The 22,126-nt window shown below is 41.5% G+C and overlaps 1 protein-coding gene across 2 annotated transcripts in view; it reads left to right on the forward strand.

Moving 5' to 3' along the window:
* The window catches only part of PIK3R6 (phosphoinositide-3-kinase regulatory subunit 6), a 56,543-nt gene that overhangs the window by 10,086 nt on the left and 24,331 nt on the right, over positions 1–22,126 (forward strand). The window contains exons 2-6 of one of the 2 annotated variants that reach the window (XM_054977796.1): positions 9,846–9,975; positions 10,616–10,699; positions 12,529–12,620; positions 14,806–14,874; positions 17,760–17,892. In XM_054977796.1, the coding sequence (XP_054833771.1) occupies positions 9,921–9,975; positions 10,616–10,699; positions 12,529–12,620; positions 14,806–14,874; positions 17,760–17,892 (433 nt within the window). In that variant the 5' untranslated portion in view covers positions 9,846–9,920. Of the gene's footprint in view, positions 1–9,845; positions 9,976–10,615; positions 10,700–12,528; positions 12,621–14,805; positions 14,875–17,759; positions 17,893–22,126 lie in introns of those variants that run through there. The other variant, XM_054977797.1, reaches the window with a different exon arrangement.

The raw sequence follows: 22,126 nt of genomic DNA on the forward strand, positions 1-22,126 counted from the left end.
GGCACCGCCTATGCCTCCTCCCCCCTGCTTCCAGGCAGCTTTCCTGCTGAGCCCAGCTACTCAGCCTCCTGAGTGCTGCCAGTGGCCTGGGAAGTAGCCAAAGAAGTGGCCAGCCAGCCCAGGCACCTGGCCTTCTATGGCTGCATGGTGCCGCCCAGGTGTACCCAGCCCGGGTGCCTGGGAACAGAGTCAGTGCAGGCACACATGAGTAAATAGAAAAAATATAAGTCCCCCCCCCCGTGTCCTGTATTATTCTGGGTCCCATCTGGCAAACCTATGAACCAAGGTCTTGGGAAAGGACGAGATCCAAGAAGGCTTCCCTCATAGCACAATGCCCAGTAAATGCAGGGAAATAGTCTCTTTGCTGCTATATAGTTTGTGGTTTCCCTGCAATGTTTCTGGCCTGATGGAGGAGATGAAAATGAGAAAAAACATTTTTAGTCTATTTTTTTTTATTATGACAGAGCTGAGTAACATGAGGGCTTTGTGGGATGGAGGCTATTTGTAGTCTTGGTGGTCACTGTAGGGAAGGTGTGAAGAGGAAGCCAGGCTGTCTGTATTCATTTCCTCCTGAACAGGGCCTTAAAAATAGAACTGCGGAAATACTGAGGTGACAAAGGCTGTACTGGGCTGTTTTTGTGACAGGTCATTTGGCTACCCATTAGTAACTGATGCTGACCATCTGACAGGAAAGGATGCTTTCTTTCCCTCAAGGTGTAGATGTTGCTACTACAAGCAGAGATGTAAATGGATTTGCTATTTTCAAGTGTATTCACTCAAATATTATGTATAATTCATCCTTTAAAAAAAAATCAAAATCTTGGCAGTTGGAATCCAAAGCTACTGTTTTCTGTGTGGTCCTGAAATTCTAATTTAACAATAACTCCCCTAGGTTTTGGAGGTGTAGTTATTTAATGAAACACTATGAGAGCTCCTTAGTACTTCATCCTAAATCTGAATGGGACATTTTCAGGTTCGTGGTTGAGCTGTGGTACAGCCTTCTACCTATATTAACTTGTAATATAGGGTACAAGTGTTAGAGAGTTCAGTAAAACCATGGAGAGTAATTTCCTTTGGGTCACTAACTCAGGTGCTCTCGATTGTCTTTTGCACTTGATTTCATCCAGTGGTACAAACAAGTTAGGATCCCTTAAGTGAAGTGGGTGTCTATGATCTTGGGCTCTTCTGCATGTTAGCCAAATGAGACACTACTAAGCAGTGAAGGATAAAGTTAAATTAGAAGGATAGTAACTAAGAGTCCCTGTATTATACCGAATTATATCAAGTATAGGAACAACCTATATAGGTTGTTCCTATACTTGATATCCTCCCATCTCTGTATAGACAGATATCCAAAATATTCATTCATATTTCAAAGGCTATAAAGGCTGCACTTTTAGTTCTGCTCCTGTGGAAAAACTGAAGCCATCTCTCTATGTCTGCCTATTGGGCTGGACTATGCATTGGTTTTGGAAAAGAACTGCAGGAATCCCTGGGGTGCAAGCCACCTTTTATGTTCAGGAACGCTACTGTTATTTTGCAATATGTGACTTGCATTTAATAAAAATCACAGGGAAGCAGTGCTGGGGTGCCTCTAGGCATCCAGAGAGAATGCACGGGGAAGCCAGAACCCTGATATGGGAGGGAGGGCAACTGAGTGACACCAAACCAGCTAACCAAAGCCTGCTCCAAAAGGGCTTCTGTGTCAAAAGGTGTAGAGAATGTTTGGGAGTCAAGTTTCCTTGCCGTGGCTCCCGTCTCAGGAGTTCACTTTGAACATAAGAACAGTTTCAGGATGAATGAAAATGTTAAAATAGCTGACCTAGTTTCACTGGCTTTCCTTCCAGCAAGGGCAACGAGTGTGGTAGAAGATGGGGGCTTCTGGGTAAGAAGGAGTCTATGCTTTCTACTTTCTGATCTTTTTCATGTGCTTGCATGTATTGACGAGTACTGGCAAGGCTGGTAAAGCAAGTTTGTCTGGGGTGTGCTCACCTGTGAGAAAGATTGGCAGGTTCAAAAGTAGTCCTGCGCTATCCCGGCTGACAGTGAAGGTGTGGTTATTGGCAGCTGTCTTATTGCTGTCTGCTGCCTATGGCTGTTCATTCTTCTTAGGCACAGTGCAGCGCATTGGGTAAGTGGCACCAGACTTTCTGCCCAGACTCTTGCCTTCATATGTTTCCTGCTGTCATTCATCTGGAATGTGATTCTTTAAAATTGATTTTAAAATGCGTTTATCCTACATTTCGGTACAGTGCACCCCCAGGTCAGCAGACACAACATTTCAATATGTTAATTGAAGGGTTAGTTTCCTTCAGGGAGCAGCCTCGTCTGTGACTTTGCAGCCATGACAACACCCTGAATATCAGTCATTTGGTGCAGTGATGGTTAATTTGAGATTGTATGACATTTGATCAAGACCATCTTTCCTGAGCATATTAGCCAAAATGGGTTACTATAGCCTTGGTCTTATTACACAGATGCCCAATAAACACGGGGTTGTGAAAAACATTCTATCCCTTGAATTTTCTTATAGTTTGGTGGCACGTCCCAGATACCTGCCAATGATTTAATGTACTGTAGTATCAACACAAATCAGTAGCACACCTGGGCAAATGAGCTTTGAGGCAAGTGCAGAAGGCACTTCAGGGCTGGCACTTCTATAATCAACCCTGGATGGTTCCAGCAGCTATAGGGCCACATAGTTAATAGCAAGAAGAACTTTAATAAGGCAAGTAAACAGAAGCTTCAACTAAGAAGGGTTGGGAAGTAATAACTGGGTCCCAAAGGTAAGCTTTAACTAGGACTTTTAGGCTTGCCAGTTAAGCTGCAGAAATGCCCGCTGAAGCTTCCAAGTCCTTCTTCCCAGGCCTCTTCTGGCACAATCAATATAACAAGTCTCCACCTGGAGCTTCAGTCTACATAGGGCTGCTAACTTCGAGGTGTGGCCTAGAGATCTCCCAGAATTATAATGTTGCTCTAGACTACAGAGATCAGTTCCCCAAAAATGGCTGCTTTGTGGACTCTATAGCAGTGTACCTGCTAAAGTTTCTCCTCTCCCCAAACCCTCCAGTCCCCAGGTTCCACCCTTAAATCTTCAGGAATTTCCCAACTTGAAGTTGGCAAACCTTGTCTGACAGCAGGAGTCCAAATCCTCTGCTTCAGCTTCCAAAAGCCGCACTGGTGTCCTCCTTGCAGCTCCTACAGGCCTCTCTCTCCTGCAGTTTTTCTCCCCTTAGACCTCTGCTCTCCCTTTTTTTTTTTAATAAAATTTTTATTGGAATTAGAATAATATAATTTCACATTACAATCAATTCCCGTTTCCCAATTTCTAACCCCCTCCCTTTCCCCCCTTTTCTTTTGACTTCCAACAGTTTTCCAACCCTTTGTCCCTTTTCTCTTACTCATTTTAAATTCATCTATCTAACAAACATATACTTTCCCTTTGATCTAAGCAATAATTCTTTAAGTATTTTTTATTACTCTATACCTTATCTTGGAGTCCCTTCTTCCATATTAGACAAACAATTTGTCGCTTTTTAACATAATTTCATAGTTTCCTGGTTTCAAATATTTCTATAAACCATATACCATATAAACCATATAACCCATGCATTCATATAAGTCAACCAATTTAACTTATATTCCGTATATTACTTTGTATAACTATCCTCAAAGGTTATCAATCAATTTGATCCATATATTTCTTCAGGTAGGCTCATTCAGTTTAACATGTTACACGTTTATACCAGAAACAATGTTAATTAGTCGGTCCTTATAGTTAATTATTTTCTATCCATTTTCTATATATTTTTCTATATATAACACTCTAACAAAATAGCTGCTTAGACATTTTCATTTCTCTCTCTACCCTCCGGTAAAGTCACCCCCCTCTACATTTTATCATATTTCAGTAGTTCTCAAACTGCCACAGTTCTCTTCCCACCTCCCATTTCTTCAGCACATATTGCTTCAGCTTCTCCCAGTCTGTGTTGAACTGTCCTGGGTCCAGATTTCTCAGTTTTCTTGTCATTTTGTCCATTTCGGCCATATACAGCAATTTGTAAGTCCAATCCTCAATAGTTGGCACTTCTTGTATTTTCCATTTTTGCGCATACAAAAGTCTGGCCGCTGCTGTCATGTAAAATAACAGTGTTCTATATTGGGCTGGAATGTTCTCCATTCCCAGGTTCAGTAGCAGGAGTTCTGGGTTCTTATTAATTTGAAATTGTAGAATCTCACTTATTACTTTTATTATTTCTCCCCAGTACTGCCTGGCTACCTCACACGTCCACCACGTATGATACAGAGAGCCCTCATGTTTTTTACATTTCCAGCATTTATTAGAAGTGTTCAGATTCCCTAGCGCAATCTTCTTTGGTGTCATGTACCAACGATAGATCATTTTGTAAATGTTCTCTTTAATATTAGTACACGTTGTAATCTTCATTGTGTTTTTCCACAAGTGTTCCCATGCCTCCATTGTTATTTCTTTATTAAAGTTTATGGCCCACTTCACCATTTGTACTTTAACTATTTCATCTTCAGTATACCATTTCAACAGTACTTGGTATACCTTGGAAATTTCCTTCTTATCCTCTTTTAAAAGTGTCTGCTCTAGTTCCGAATTCTCTGTTCTTATGCCTCCCTTTGCACAGTCCGAGTTGTAGAGATCTCTGATCTGCCTATACTGGAACCAATCATAGTTGGGTGATAACTCGTCCTGTGTCTTTATTTTAAGTTTGGAAGATTCTATTTGGGTTATCTCCTTATATGTTAAACACTGTTGCTCAGTATAGACAGCTCTCGGATCTATTACTTCATACGGAACTACCCACATGGGGGTTCCTTCTTGTAGGAAGTCTCTATACTTCTTCCAGGTTGCATATAGGCTTTTCCGTATGTAATGATGTAGGAACATAGAGTTCACTTTTACTTTGTCGTACCATAGGTATGCATGCCATCCGAATATTTTTTTATATCCCTCTAGGGCCAATAATTTCTTATTCTTCAACGTCATCCAATCTTTCAGCCACACTAGGCAAATTGCGTCATAGTAAAGTCTTAAATTGGGCAGTTGCATTCCGCCTCTTTGCTTTGCATCTTGTAAAACTTTCATTTTCACTCGAGGCTTCTTGCCTGCCCAAACAAAATCTGATATTTTCCTCTGCCATTTTTCAAACTGCTTAGAGTCTCGGATAATTGGTATTGTCTGTAACAAAAACATTACTCTTGGTAACACATTCATCTTAACTGCTGCAATCCTTCCCAACCATGACAAATTCAATCTATTCCATTTGATCAAATCTTGCTCAATCTGAGTCCATAATTTTTCATAGTTATTTTTGAATAGATCTATATTCTTTGCAGTCAGTTCAATTCCCAAATATTTCACCTTGGTTGTTACTTCACAGTCCATTATTTCCATTAACAGCTGTTGTTTTTGCTTAGTCATATTTTTACATAATATCTTTGACTTCTTTTTGTTAATATAAAACCCTGCCAAATCTCCGAACTCTTTGATCTTCTCTATCACTTTTGGCATATTCTCCGTTGGATCTTCCACAATTAACATTATGTCATCCGCAAATGCTCTAACTTTATAAGAAAAGTCCTTTATTTTTATTCCGCGGATTTCTTCATCTTGTCGTATTTGTATCATCAGTATCTCCAGTACCAAGATGAATAACAGCGGAGACAACGGGCAACCTTGTCTTGTTCCTTTACTTATAGTCAGTTTCTTGGTAGTCTCATCGTTCACCACAATTGCTGCATTCTGGTCTCTGTAAATTTCTTTAACTGCTCTTATGAATTTTTCTCCCATTTGTAGCTTTTCCATAGTGGCAAACATAAAGTCCCAGTTCAAATTGTCAAACGCTTTTTCTGCATCAACAAAGAAGAAACCAACCTCTTTGTCACAACGCTTATCATAATACTCAATAGCATTGATCACTGTCCTTAAATTGTCTCTAATTTGTCTGCCAGGTAAAAAACCTGCTTGTTCCTCCTCAATAATTTCCGAAAGCCACCCCTTCACTCTCTCTGCCAGTATCTTCGCAAAAATTTTATAATCATTGTTAAGTAAGGATATAGGCCTGTAGTTTTTCACATTAGTTAAATCTTGGCCCTCTTTGGGGATCAGTGAAATGTTGGCTTCCTTCCAGGTATCTGGAATCCGCTGATCCTTTAATACTCCATTGATCACTTCTTTTAGGAATGGTACCAGTTCATTGGCCATTGTCTTATAAAATTTAGCTGTAAGTCCATCTGGCCCTGGTGCCTTTCCCAAATTTGTTGATTGTATTGCCATTTTTATTTCCTCATCCGTTACTTCATTGTTCAGTCTATCTCTCCACGCTTCCGAGATTACTGGGAGCTTCATTTTCTCCAAATATGTCGCTATTGATTCTTTATTGACCTCTTTCTTATTATACAATTTAGCATAAAATTTATAGAAGGCTCTACTAATGGATGTCTGTTCCAAATACGTTTTGTTATCTTCACATATTTTGTTTATTATTTTCTTTTCCTTTCTCTTTTTCAATTGCCATGCCAAATATTTCCCAGGTTTGTTTGCACCTTCAAATCCTTTTTGATTCAGTCTTTTGAGATTCCACTCCAATTCTTTATTATTCATTGCTGTCAACTGTTCTTGTAATATTTTAATGTCCTGATAAATTTTCTTTTTCCCTGGTCTCTTCTTTAACTGTATTTCTTTGGCTTTTATTTTTTCCATAATCTCCTGTCTCTTCTCCTCTTTCTTTTTTCTGGCTCTTCCATTTAAATCCATTAGTATGCCCCTAATTACCGCCTTGTAGGTGTCCCAAACCTTGTTGGTTGGTACTTCTTTATTCATGTTGTATTGTATGAAGAATTTTGTCTCTCTTCTCAGCATCTCCATATTCTCTCCCTCTTGAAGTAAGTCCTCATTTATTCTCCATCCTTTCCTTTTGCTCCTTCTCCCCAATTTCCACATAATTGGATTATGATCCGAGCCTACCATCGGCATTATTTCCACTTCCTTAGTCCATAACGCTAAGTCTTTTGAGGCCCAGATCATATCAGTTCTCGATAGTGTAAAGTGTCTTGCGGAGTAGAACGTAAATTGTCTGCTTTTCGGGTTTTGTCTTCTCCATACATCTTCTAAGGTTTCCTGTTGTATCAGTTCAAAAAACAACTTTGGTAGCAATCCTCTTTTCTTTTGTGCAGTTGATGATTTTTTGTCTAAATCCAGATTTGTCACTCCATTGAAGTCTCCAGCAAGTATTATCTGATCATATGAAAGTTCATCTAATTGCTTCCTTAAGTCCTCAAAGAAGCTTTCTTTTGCTCCATTAGGTGCATAAATTCCAACTACCAGCACTCTCTTTAAATTCCATACGCATTCCACTGCTATAAATCTGGCTTCCACATCTTTCATTACAAACTTTGGCTGCAGCTCCTCTTTAATATAAAGCACTACCCCTCTTTTTTTCTTATTGGAGGCCGCTGCAAAATCATTGCCCAATTTTTTTGATTTTAAATACTTTACATCTTGTTTTCGAATATGGGTCTCTTGCAAACAAACAATATCACATTTTTGTTTTAATAGCCAGTGAAAGATGCTTTTTCTCTTATTCGGTGAGTTAAGTCCATTTACGTTCCAAGATATAACTTTACACTCCATACTCATAATCTTGTTGCTGGTAAGTCCTTTTCATTGTCTCTTATAAATCGCTCCATCTCTCGTTCCGATCTGATGCGTCTTTTGGCCCCTCCAAATTCAAAGGACACTCCTTCTGGTAGTTCCCATCTGTACCTGATTTTCATGTCCTTCAAAATCTGAGTTAGCGCCTTATATTTTTTCCGGTCCAATAACACCGATCTGGGTATTTCCTTCATAATGATAATCGTCTTGCCGTCAATCTCCAATGGATCTTGAAACTGTTTAGTCACAATCTTCTCTTTCATATTTCGGGTCGTAAATTGCACAATCACATCTCTTGGTAGTTTCCTCTGGGTCGCAATTCTTGAATTTACATGATATGCCACGTCCAGGATAGCCACAACTTCCTCCTTCTCCTTCCCCAGGTATTCAGCTAACACCTCCGTCATCTGTTCTTGCGCTGTTTTTCCTTCCACTTCTGGCAAACCGCGAAATCTTAGCTGCTTCTCCATGTGTTTGCTTTCCGCAACCGCCATTCTCCCCTTCATCAGCCTCATCTCTGTTTGTTGCGTGTCAGTTAAATTCTCCACCGCGCCTTCTACTGCTTTAACTCTCTGCTGTGTTCCTTGCAGTTCATTTTGCATTATTTCCATACCTTTCTTTACTTCTGACAGCTCACTTTTCACTGTCTGTTTAACCTCTTTAATCAGCTCCGGTTTAATGTCCTTAAGCTCTTTGATCACTTCTAAGAGTTTTTTATCTAGATTCTCTATTGCTGATTGCCACTCTTTTTTCGACATCGTGGGGCTTGCCTTGGCTCGCTCCCACGAGTCCGCCCTCTTCCTTAACTCCGTGGCGTGAAATTAAGCGTCTTTTTATTTTTTAATTTAAATGTCCCAGTCTTTTTTGCAAAGAAAAAACTTTTAAAGAATCCAAAATGTCGGGTGTCTTTTCTCTATGGTTCTTCTATGGTTTTTGTAATTCAAAATGGCTTACTTCCTCTTCCGCTGAAGCCGCGGCTTTTCCCCTTTCAAAGATGGCGATTCCCTTCTTCCTGCCCTCCGGCAGGGGCCGCTTCTCTCCAGCAACTCTATTGTTATTACGTACTTCCTGTTTCCCGACTTCCCGCAGTAGCTCTCGCGATGGCAGAATTTTCTCACAGCTCCATAACCGCAAGTATTCAAAACAATAGTCCTAATTCTGAAATAACTTCTTTAAACTTAGTCTTTTTTCTATTTTGACTCTTGCCGAGTCTTCTCCCCGTTATAATTAACCTGTTGCAGTTTTAAAATCAACTTTTAATCTTCTTTACTTTTAACAATCTGTCCCGTATCAGGAGATAGTGATCTTTACCTTCCCATTCACTTTCCGTGGGTTGTAATCACTGTTTCAATCTTCGTTTCTCCTCCACTCCTCTTTCCCCTGTTGAAGCTTGGGTACGTAGGTCTTATGCCAACCGCATTGGCCCCGAAACTGCCGCAGAGATCTTTGCCGACCTGTCACAGGGTGGGACCTCAAGGGTCGTGAGGGGGCCCGTCGCGTAGAGCCCCCCCTCGCCCGAGATCAACGCGCCCTGAGGTCTTGAGCGTTCTTTGCCTGCTCTCCGCCTGAGAGCAGTCGGCCGCGGGCTATTTTGCCCCCGCCGGCCGGTTAAAACGGCAGTCCGGTCAGCTCCGCAGTTGGAGCTGCGTCAGACCTCCTCCTGGAGCTTCAGTCTACATAGGGCTGCTAACTTCGAGGTGTGGCCTAGAGATCTCCCAGAATTATAATGTTGCTCTAGACTACAGAGATCAGTTCCCCAAAAATGGCTGCTTTGTGGACTCTATAGCAGTGTACCTGCTAAAGTTTCTCCTCTCCCCAAACCCTCCAGTCCCCAGGTTCCACCCTTAAATCTTCAGGAATTTCCCAACTTGAAGTTGGCAAACCTTGTCTGACAGCAGGAGTCCAAATCCTCTGCTTCAGCTTCCAAAAGCCGCACTGGTGTCCTCCTTGCAGCTCCTACAGGCCTCTCTCTCCTGCAGTTTTTCTCCCCTTAGACCTCTGCTCTCCCTTTTCCCTCCCCTTTCCCCTGCCATCTCCCTCCTCCCTTCAGAAAAAAAGGCAACTGTTATTTAAGTCAGAATCAGATTCAGGGCTTTGGGGGAATGTAGTCCCTCGGTAGTCCCATTACAGAGTGCTCAATTAGTAATATCTTGTTTTGCAGAAGCAACAGAGGACACAAGGCCATGCTGAACGAAACCCAACTCTCTAGTCACGCAGTTCTCCGACAAGTGTTACAATGGATAAGCCCACAGCCAGTTGCAGCAGTTTTCCCCCAACAGTGGAGAACCCAGGTTTGTGATTGTAATTAAGGTTTAAGATGTCTGGCTGGGAAGGATGAAGTGCCCCACTTCTCATCACCACCACACAAAGTGGAGGGAGAAACTAGATAATAAAAGTCTTTGTGTCAGCCCTAATGGGTCCTTCAGCTGCACAAAGCAGCAATATCAGAAGTGACTGGATTGTGTTAATTTGAGATCACCTACTTCAAAGGTTTCATATATCACCCTTAGTAGTTTTTTTTTAACTGGTCACTAATTGTGTATACATTTTCACAGTAGGATTTATGTTTACTTGTAGTAAGATTATCACTGGTAATAACAATGGGCACCAGTTGTCAGTATATTCTTGCCCGGGAGTTAATAAGAGAAGTATTATATCTGTGGTAACTGATTGTATGAATGGTGCTATCCCATGATCACTGGAGATACAGGTGTACTTTTCAATCAGGGAACAAAACAGTTATCTGCTGGTAATAAGCACTGTGCTATTTCATCATGTAAATGCTTCAAACATGACAATGCTAATGGGTCTATCCATTTTTTAATGGGATTTGTGTATATTTGAGGCCAAAAAGCTTGGATCTGTAAGGTACAAAGACTGAGAGACTGAAGTGATTCAGTTCCTTACATTATACTTCTGCTTTTTCTCAAGAGGTGGAGTCAGACTTTCTCCGAAGTGTGCATGCTCTTCTCCGAGAACTTGATGGTCACCATCCAGCCTTCCAGAGTGAGCGAGGTAAGGGACCACTCTTCTCCAACTGCTCTCTGAGCTCGTGAGAGTTTGAGCTGTAAGTCTTTGACCTCCTTACCCACAGCAAGCCAGTCAGAGTAGAGGAATCCTTGATTTCTGAGTCAACAGGCTGATGTGTTGGCAGCCCCAAAACTACAGTTTTCAGTACTTGCCTCACTGAATTGCTACACTCATAGAAGTATTGTTTGGGTGTAATTGTTCTGATTCCAGGGATCAAAACATTGCTAATCAAATTATTTCAAACACACATCAGTCTGTGGAGGAGCCATTGTTCAATGGTATAGTATATGTTTTGCTAGTATGAAGACTCCAGATGGCAGTAAAGTGTCAAGTCTTTGCTTGACACAAAGGGGAGATGCCAGTTAGGGGTGACAGACTACACTAAATAGAACATTGTTGTGGCTCACTTATGGTGGCCATATGGTCAAGTGGGATCACTGAAAATTCCAGTGAATCACAGAATATCTCAATGTCCACTGACCTTTATGGTCTCCAGCTACCATCAGTGTTACACCTCAGCGTTGCTATTTTCTCTGTTGACTTATCTTGGCACATTGGTCATCTCCATATAATGGCTTGCATGAGTGTTGGAAGGTGCAAGAGGAGAGGCTGGGTGGTGGCTGATCATCCATGGCCCTTCCCTAGGGTTGGGAAGTTCCTAAAGATTTGGGGGTAGAGCCTGGGGAGGGCAGGGTTTGGGGAGGAAGGGAATCTCAGCAGCATATAATGCCATACAGCCCATCCTCCAAAGCAGACATTTTCTCCAGAGGAACTGATCACTGTAGGCCAAATCCACACTTACCAGCATAGTGCTAAACAGTCAGAATGATAGCGTCTTGCTGGCGTATTTTATGACATCATCGCGCCACGATGCCACTCTCATGGTGCGATGACATCAGAAAAAGCGCCAGGAAGACGCTATCATTCCGACTGTTTAGCGCTATGCCAATAAGTGGATTCAGCCATAGTCTGAAGATCAGTTGTAATTCCTGGAGATCTTCAGACCACACTTAGAGGATAGCAACTCTACCCTGCCTGGCTTCTGGAAAGGATACTCATACCCAGAGGTGCCGTGCAAGCTTTCCTTTATTCTGCAGTTTTCCTAATACAGTTCTTCAGGGAACTGACTGTCCTCCCAGGAAAGTTCTCTCATTTCCAGTGCTCCCTTTTTCCAGCTCTCTTTTCCCTTGCCAACCTCAGACTTCTCAGGAATGGCCCAGGGCCTGGACCCATCCCTTAGTTGCAGGTGCCCCCACCCCCATCCACACCACTGCTGCTGTAAAGGCTCTCCATCTGCAGCCCAGCTGATTGGAGCCTGGTCACACCTGGGCAGCTCCTGTGGGCAATCCCTTGGTCTCAGGTAGCTTTTCCCTGGGGAAGAGCTTCCACTGCTCTTGCCCCTGGCCTGCTCTGATATTGCCCAGCAGGGCCTGTTGCAGCTTGTCAATAGAAAGGCTGCCGTGGTTCATTTGACGTGTTGCAGTTCAATTCAGTTAAGTTTCTGTGTTTGTGTTCTCATACCAGAGTTTCTTTGACTTATAGCAGAAACTTCCTCTACTGAATAGAAATAGTGCACTTCATTATAGAGACCTGAATAAACTATGATTGCCATAGAAGTTAATCCATTTAATTGTGCAAATGGTTTTGCAAGAGTGAACTTACTAGGATAACGATACACTCTGGCATTTCTTAGTAAAGAAACATCTCCTTGGTGCTGCTGACTCTCCCCCTTGTACCATGATCACAAGGTTCCACTCTTTCCCACCTACTGCCCCAATAAAACTTTGACAGCTGCTTTGGCTTTGTTCTCGTAGGAATGCTGCGGTGGACCTTGCACAAGAAAATCGACAGGAATCCGAGCAATGGAGTCCTTTTGGTCAAAATCCTGGTGAAAGAATTGGAAAGGGTAAGAATGAGCAGCAGAAAGAGGTATAGTTTGGAGTACTCTTGGCAGCGCATAGGTACCCCTTTCTAAAAATAGGAATCTACAGCTTATTGCTCACCCTTTTCCTGCATGTTTCAAATGGGGCATCAAGCTGGCTTTGTGCTGCTAGTGCTTTGAATACTTTTTGAGGCATCACAGCTATATAAAAAGTCAACAACTGTGCCTTTCATTGCAATCCCTGCATGTGGACATCCTTTTTACCTGCTCCCATCCACTGCCAGAAAAGTGCCTAAGCACATGTCTCTTGACTTTAACAGCAAGTATCCCAATGCCCTTGTTGACAAAAGGTTTGGAATAGCGCCATTTTTGGATCCCGCAGACTTCAGAGACAAGATTTGAGAAGGAGCAACATAAGTGTCTGTATCAAGGTTTACTATCTCAGTCAATCAGCCAGGGAACAATAGAGTTTTCCTTCCTCTGCCTTGTCTTGATTTCTCCCTGCTGAGTTCTGAGTATTGTGCTAATACATGTTCATCCTTTTCATTCTGTATGAAAGCTCTCTTGCCCAGTGAATGACCTTCAAAAGTCACAAGGGGACAAGTTCAGGGACTTCAGAGTGCAGAACTGCTTACACGAAGCATCCTTGGCCCTCTTCAGTGGGCAGTGAACAAAAGTGAGAGCACGCCTGGTAACATGACAGGCAGGGCCTGTCCTTCACACAGCCTGCTCCCAGTCTCATGCAGGATCTCTGCAATGGTGTTTATTGGGGACCAGCTGGTCCTGCAACCAGGAAATGTTGTTAATGTTTATTGTGCGTCCTCCTGATGTTCGAGCCCTTTAATTATGTCTTCAGTGGTAATTCTTTCTGGGGAGCAACTGATCTCCTTAGCTTAACTAGAGATGTGTTTTGATCTATTGGAGGTACAATCAGAAAAGGAATAATTACCGATAGTGTGTGTGCTCATTCCCAGTTAGAAAATTCAGCCAATATATCATGAAAAATGAACATAATGGGGGAGGGGGGAGTGGTCTTGACCTCTGACTCATCGAAAGGCTGGAATAATACTCTCATACATACAAGATGCAGACACTAAGAAGAGTGACTGTGTGCACAGACTTTGTTAAGACTTTTGGCTGAATGTGTGGAAGTTGGAGCTGAAGACAGTGGACACAATCATCCCCATGTATCTCTTCTACATGACTTACAGTGTGTGCTCCTATGAGGAGTTCCTCCAGTCTAAGCCCATTGAAACCAATGGGGTTAGACTGGAGTAACTCTGCAGAGGATTGCACTGTTATTGTGTGAATAGGGTCACTGCTGAACATAAACTCAGCAATGTTTTACAGTGTGTCAAATGCTTCCATCATATTCCTTTCCATGCACTTAAAACTATTGCTTATCCCAAGCTATAAAACCAAAGTATGGCATGTTTGCACATAATTGCCTTTTACAAGAATTATCCATAAGTTATGCAGCAGTATTATTGTAAAAAGTGCTTTCCAATATTTTGCTCATTTATCTCTACAACAGCATGGGTGGTAACAGCTGCTATTCCTGTTAGACAACCAGGAAAACATAACATTTTGTCCAAGGCCAATTCATGACCTTGTAGGAATTTGAACATAGGGTTTGGAATCTCTCCAGTGTTATTAGCTCCCCTCCCGTGTCTTGAGACATAAGCCCAACTCCCTGAACCTTTCCTCTTGGATTTATCTTCATAATTTAACAACTCTCCAATTCTTCTAAATCTCCTAAATCATGTTCCTTGGTGGGGTTGCCAGCCCTGGGTCGGGAAATTCCTGAGGATTGGGAGTAGAGGGTTTGGAGAGAGAACCTCAGCAGGGTATAATGCCATAGGTTCCACCCTTCATAGTAGCTGTTTTCTCCAGGGGAGCTGATGTCTATGTTCTGAAGATCTATTGTAAATCTGGGAGATCTCCAACCCCCACCAAAAGGCTGGCAACCCTAGAGGAAGGTTACCTTATTCTGAACACATACCTCAGTAGCAAAGATCTGACCACCTCCATGGTGATGTCTCATGTAGAGCTGCCACCAGTTGTGGTGGTGCTCCTGTGTTTTTAAACAGTTCTGCTGCTGCAGTGACCTGGTTGCTTGCTCTCCGTCACATGCCGTAGTAGCTACCAAGTCCCAAATTCAGCTTCAACTTATTAGAGAAGTGTGAACCTAATCCTTTGCTTTCTTCAGGCAGAAAGATGTGGCTATCGACAATATATCATCCCCTTGCTTCATACGCTGATGTACACACTGGTGAAGGTGAGAAGCATATTAATGGAGTTATATAACAGCTGGGGAATTCAGTGCTAGACTTCTCTGAGGTTGATGTGACGTGCCACTTTATGCTATGGCCCAGTATTCTAGCCCAGATAACTATGGGGGATGCCAGGGCTCAGCCCAGGAATCTAATTTGAACTCCATGACTGTGTAAAACCAATAGTGGCTCTGAGCATGTGTGGTGTGGTATTCTGTCACCACTTAGAAAGCACAGCCAAAATAAAGTTGGGAATAGACTTTCAAGATTGGGGGATACATTTTCAAGTCAAAATGCTGTTAACTTCTAGAACCTTCCTATTTAGCAGGGCTTTTTTTCAGGGGGAACCCGGGGGAATGGAGTTCCGGAACCTCTTGAAAATGGTCACATGGCTGGTGGCCCCACCCCCTGATCTCCAGACAGAGGGAAGTTTAGATGGCCCTCCACGCCGCTCAGTGGCGCGGAGGGCCATCTAAACTCCCCTCTGTCTGGAGATCAGGGGGCGGGGCCACCGGCCATGTGACCATTTTCTCCAAGGACAACCCACTGAGTTCCACCACCTCTTTCCCCAGAAGAAAAGCCCTGCTGTTTAGGAATGATGAAGCACTAGGTGCTGCTGACATTACCCTTCCAGACACAGGCAACAGGGTGAAAAGGATTTATGGACGTACTCCCCCCGCCCCCCGCTGTTCCATTCGTCTTTTGTAAACAATCAATTCTTGATGTCCTTAGAAATCAATAGTAAAAAAACCCCATTGGAATCCAGATGATTAATGATCCACAGATAACTAGACTTTTATAAAAGTTGTTTGTCTACATGCTTATAATATCCGTAATTCACTTGTTAATGTTCTGTAAACGCATGTTCATATCCTCTTTTTACTTCTGTATTTAGGCACCTCAGGAGAGCTGAATTTAAATTTTCTTATTGTGGAAAGATGTCTGAGATAGAAAACCATAACACGTAGGGGCATGGCAGGAGCAATAAAGCAAGTCTAGAATAAGCATAGACAGACATCCAGAGTTTATTGTACATAGAAGGAAAATCTTACACATAATTTTATTTTTATTTATTTGTTTGCTTCATTTATACTCCACCTTTCTCTAATTGTGGGCCCAAAGCAACTTACATTATTCTTTTCTATTTTATTCTCACACCAACCCTATGAGGTAGGTTAGATGGAGAGTGTGGGACTAACCCAAGGTCACCCAGAAAGGTTCCATGAAAGATGGGGAATTCAAACCTAGGTCTCCCAGATCCTAGTCTGACACTCTAATGACTTCACCACACTGGGTCTCTCTAATATGAGGCCTCTCTACATTAGATAATGTAAATGAAAAGTTATTGGGGAAATTGTACTGGAGGACTTTATGGGGCCAGTGGCAAATTTATGTTAAATGACCTGGAGTTTAAATCTGTTTGGAAATCATGCATATGCTCAGAGGCACTGTCTTCCTCTAGTCTTCATGTGATTAAGAGCTGAGCACTGGTATTCAAAAGTGGCTCTGGGGTTGCATTCTTAAAGATCTAATTAACCACCAAATGGCCCATTTCTTTTCCCTGATGCCTGTTGGCTCACACTTTTTACCAATAAAAAATGAAATAGTCTCTGGAGCTGGTGACTGCTTGATGCAGAAATTATAAATAATGGACTAATGTGCCTTGAAGAGTTAGGTGGGTAGCAGCAGAACAGCAGGATTTTTGTCCAGTGGCATGTTAGAGACCAACAAGATTTTCAGAGTGTAAGCTTTGTAGAGTCAGAGCTCCCTTCTTCAGACATGAGTGACTAGTTAAGCAGAGGATATTCCTTCAGAATATTCCTTAATGAACATCACCACTGAAGTAACTAAGTCTAAAAATTCTTAAGTTGTTTCTTAATGAATCACTGTCAGATGCTTGGTTGGGTAAGTAAGGTGAACTGGGGTGCATCTATTCTCTCCTGCCTTCTGTATGGATTCTTGTTGACAGCATATTACACATGCTACAGCTCTTTTGTAGGTGCCCTTCCCATTCAGCTGCTCAGTTAGAGCCAAGCTACAAGTGACGCCTGACACAGGTTGGACACTTGTCAGCTTCCCTCAAGTTTTGATGGGAAATGTAGGCATCCTTGTCTTGCAGCTGTAATGGAGAGCCAAGCTGTAAAACCAGGACGCCTACATTTCCCATGAAAACTTGAGGTAAGCTGACAAGTGTCCAACCTGTGTCAGGCGTTACTTGTAGCTTGGCTCTCAGATATTGCAATCTGTTATTTCCAGTCAGGTAGAGATAGTGAAAAAGCATTTTTATTAGTACAAACATTGAGTAGACATGATGAGTATGACCTCACAACAAATACGCTTTTTTCTTCTACATTTTTAACCTCAGAGTAGCTAGGGACAGCTTGCACCTGAGGAGAAGACAAGCTAGATGGAAAGAGCCTGTTGAGCTCTTTCCCGACGTATCATTTTTCAGCTCAAAGTCATCCTCCCCAAGCCCCATTTCCATGTAGGGAAATTATGTGAATGAGATTTTTGTAGTCACCAATTCTACTTATGTTTTTAAAATAATTTTTATGTATGTTTTTAAGATCTCCTGAGACCATGGAAAGAGGTGGCTTAAAAATCAAATAAAAACAAGCATTTATCTTTGACAGCTACTCTGTAAAAAGCAGCATATGGATCTTGGTCAAACCATGTACTTTATTTTGCTGTTGTGCTGAATCCCGACTCCATTGAACAGGAGGTATTAATAGGCATAATTCTAGTGAATTCCAATTAAAGTTATTCTATGGAACCCAAGAGTGAAGTCAGCCATTGGACTTCAACATGGAAGCACATCTTCTTCCTTGACAAAAACTGCTTTTCTCTGGACCGAAGATGATCTAAAGTTGATTCTCCTTCGTTTCTGTAGGCACCTGGTATTCCTGATGATTTGTATGAGAGGGTATATGATTTCTGCAAGAAGTTACTTACCCTGCCCAAACCTTACTGCACCATTGGACTGCACTATGCTCGGCAGTTAAAACTGGAAAGGACAATACCAGGTATACAATATTTCCTTTTGTTATTTGATTCATTTATCTTGTTCCTGAGAGGGAATTATTTGAGTGCTATACCTTTGTGCATGAGACTGCTTCCACACCAAGGTTTTTCCCTGCCTTTGCATCCAAAGTAGAATGCCTTTTTTTTTTTTTTTTGGAACATCATGGCAAGAACACTGTTCAAGTGCATTATTGTACCATTTGGACAGGAAGGTATGCATTTTTGAAGGTTTCATCCACATCTAGGCCATTGTTCTATGATCACTCCCTTGTAGCTGTTTTTCCCCATATTGTGGTGCCCAAAAGTGAGTATTTCAATACTTCAGAGCAGGGTAAAGTGATGCCATCACTTCACATGATCTGGATGCTATATTTCTGTTGATGCAGCCCAAAATCACACTTGCCTTTTTAGCTACTGCATCATAATGCTGACTCATGTTCAGTATATGATCTTCTACTAAGACCCTTAGAGCCTTTTCACATGTGCTACAAACAAAACAAGTCTCCCCATCCTATAATTATGTCTTTGAGTTTTCCTACCTAAATTCAGGATGTTACATTTACTCTGTTAAAATTCATTTTGTTAGTTTTAACCCAGTTTTTCAGCCTGTCAAGATCACCTTGAATCTTGCTTCTGTCTTCTGTGTTTGCAACCCCTCTGAATTTAGTATTATCTGCAAATTTAATGAGCATCACCTCTATTCCTTCATCCAAGCCATTAATAAAGATGTTGAACAACACAGGTCCCAGGACAGATCCCTGAGGCACTCCACTTGTTGCTCCTCTCCAAGAGGATGAGGAACCATGTACAAGCGCCCTTTGGGCATGATCAGTCAACCAGTTACAAGTCCACCTAACAGGATCCAAACTACATTTTATCAACTTGTCCAAAAGAATATCTGTTGAGAAATTTGCACAGTTAATGCAGAGATTGCACATTGGAATTAATGAGAACAGACACAGTGTAGCTCAGTAAGAATACTTTACTAAAGGATAAAAATAGGGTTACATTGGAGAAAAATAATAAATTGCTAAACTAACTACATCTTGCTAGAAAAGTAACAGAGAGTGAGAAAGCAACTGAGCAAGCAACTGAGACAAAGAGTAATAAAACTTCAGCATATAGCATCACTTAATTCCCCCCCCCCCAATAAACAGGTGTCCAATAGAAAATCTTAATTCTACTTCATTATGCTTAGAGACTCCCATTTCTATGACGGGAATCTAAATTTGAGGCCTAAGTGGTTACATGCAAATAAGTTTACTAATTAAGTAACACAGTTTAACTCTTTCATGACTGAAATGGAAACACTTGCTAAAATCCCAACAATATCACATGGAACCTTATCAAAAGCCTTACTGAAATTAAGATAAACTATGTCCACAGGATTTCCTTATCCACCAATGTAGTAACTCTCTCAAAAAAGGAGATGAGGTGACATGACTCATTCCTTAGGAACCCATGCTAGCTGTCTTTTCTAAATGCTCAAGGACCAACTGTTTGATGATTTGTTTCAAGACTTTTCCAGGTATGGACGTCAAACTGATGGGTTCATAGTACCCGCATCCTCCTTTTTCCCATTCTTGAAGATGCGGACATTTGCCCGTCTTCTAGCACCTCACCTGTTCTCCAAGAATTCTCAAAGATGATAGACTGAGGCTCTGAAGTTACATCAGCAAGTTGCACCAAAGGCTGTTTTCACACGGCCATTTGCCCGGAAGATCGAGCGAAACTCACGGCAAAGAAGTGTCCTCCTAGCGCGATTTCCCAGCATGATCCTGTTTAATGGTGCTTTTTCTGATGTCATCGGGCCATTAAAGGGGATCGTGCCAGGAGATCATGCTAGGAAGATGCTTCATGCTGTGAGTTTGCGTGATCTCCCGGGGCACGTGTGAAAATGACCAAAGTATCCTAGGTTGCAATTTATCTGGCCCTGAGGACTTGACTTGATTTAAAGAAGCTAGGTGTTTTTGTACCATGTCTATTGTAGGCTGCAATTCCCTTCATTCCTCATGTGTTCTCTTTTTGACAGGGTGAGCACAGTTCCCCTTGCAAGTGAAGACCGAGGCAAAGTAGGAATTGAGCAAATCTGCCCTCTCTTTATCACCTGTTAAAATCTCACTTTCTTCTCCCTGCAGTGGGCCTATTACTTCCACATTCCTTTTCCTGCTCCAAATATAATCCAAAGAATTCTTTTTTGTTGTGTTTAGCATCTCTTTCACTAGCCTAAGCTCATATTGAGTTTTAGCCTTCCTGATGCTCTGTCTACAAGCATTGGCAATTTGTTTATATTCATTCTTGGTTATACAGCCCTCCTTCCATTTCTGAAATGTGTCTTTTTATTTTTGGATCTTTAGAAAGCTGTTTATAGAGCCACTGGCTTCTTTAGGTTCTTCTCATTTTTCTTTCTCATTGGAATCATTAACAACCATGCTTTCAATATCCCACTTTTAAGAAACTCTCACCCATCTTGAACTCCCTTCTCCCTGAGTGTTTCTGACCATGGGATTCTCCCCAGCATAATTTTGAGCTTGTTACAATTAGCTTTTCTAAAATCCAACCTGTATGTCTGACTACATTCAGCTTTTCCTTTACCCAAGATCTTAAACTTCAAAATTACATGGTCACTACTACCCAAGGAACCCACTATTTTTACCTCATTAACCAGTTCCTCCCTGTTGGTGAGAATCAAGTCCAGAATAGCAGCCCCCACTTATTTCCTTCCCTATTTTCTGGAAGATGAAGTTCTCAGCAAGACAAGTCAGGAATTTAATAGACGGTACGTTTTTAGTAGAGTTTGACTTCCAAAAGATATCAGGGTAGTTGAAGTCTCCCATGATTATTATGTTCCATCTCTTTGAAAATTTTGTCATCTGGTCTAGGAATATATCATCCAAGTCCTCTGTCTGGCCTGGTGGTCTGTAGCAGACGGCCGCCACAATATCACTATTATTTCTTTTTCCTTTTAGTTTTACCCATAGGCTCTCAACTGTCCATCCTTACTCAGATTCAGGTATTTCCTCACAAGTATATTCATCCTTGACATATAATTCTACTCCTCCATCCTTCCTTATTCGTATCCTTATCCTTTCTGTTCCTTTTCAACAAGTTGTACCCCTCAAGTCTAATATTCCATCCCATATGAAGAATGCATGCATGTATCTTCCCCTTCATGTTCATCTACTTGGAAGCCTTTACTAGAGATGGCTTCCTACAGTGTGTACATGAAGTAAAATAGGCAAATGAATATGCTTCATATGTAGGATGTTCGTCACATATGAAACAGCCTTCTGGTATGTAGAAAGGCCAAATTCAGAGGTGCCCTTCCCATTAGGCAGGGTGATATGACCCTCTCCCTGGGGCATATTGCAGAGATACCTTTAAAAGTCATCAAATTGTCAATTGTTTAGCTTCTTCTTACCATCAGCAATTTTCTGCCTCAAGCACTAAAATGTTGTGTGCTGCCTTTGGCCAAAAGTTGGAGTATGAGGATTCTATTGTTGTAGTCTACCACTGAATCATCTCAAGGAAAAACAAGGGAAAGTGTATGTTTTCATTATTGATCACTTTCCTCAGCTCTGATCAGTACCACGCCAAAAATCGCTGGCTGCGATTCCTTGGCAGCCATGCTGAGAAAACCACTGATTGTTCTAAATGACATCTTGAGTTCCTTTTAATAGAAACTGCCTGAAGGATATGTAAAAACATCCTTAAAGGAGTCTCTTTACAAAGCTATTCAGCAACTATCTTATTAAAAATATCTCTATCCTTATTCATTTCCAAACATTAATTTATCAAATCACAGGACTAAGTGAACCTTGGTATCTCATATCTTTGATTTAGCGCTCTAATAACTCATTCCTTCATGGAGATGGCAAAGAACCAAAAGGACAATGCTTGAACATTCTTTTTCTTTTTCTTTTGGTATCCAGAGACCTGAAATTTTACCAAATATTATGCATTTTCCTACATCAGTAACACTTTCATGTAGGAAACTACATTCAAACTTCCTGTGTACATTATCCACTTTTGTGCAGATAAACTAAACTAAGCACACATCCTGGAAGCAGAAGCTCCTGCAGTTCTTGTGTATCCCTCCTCCCCTCAAAAAGCTATCAAGAAATTCTTATGGTAGCAGCAACTCTATGTAAAGAACATACTGTAGAATTTTTAAAGGTATTTTTATCCTGCTTTTTCTCCCCAGTGCGAATCCAAAGCAGTTTTTAAAATGATGAG

The sequence above is a fragment of the Eublepharis macularius genome, chromosome 4 (genome assembly GCF_028583425.1).
Source record: "Eublepharis macularius isolate TG4126 chromosome 4, MPM_Emac_v1.0, whole genome shotgun sequence".
Lineage (NCBI taxonomy): Eukaryota > Metazoa > Chordata > Lepidosauria > Squamata > Eublepharidae > Eublepharis > Eublepharis macularius.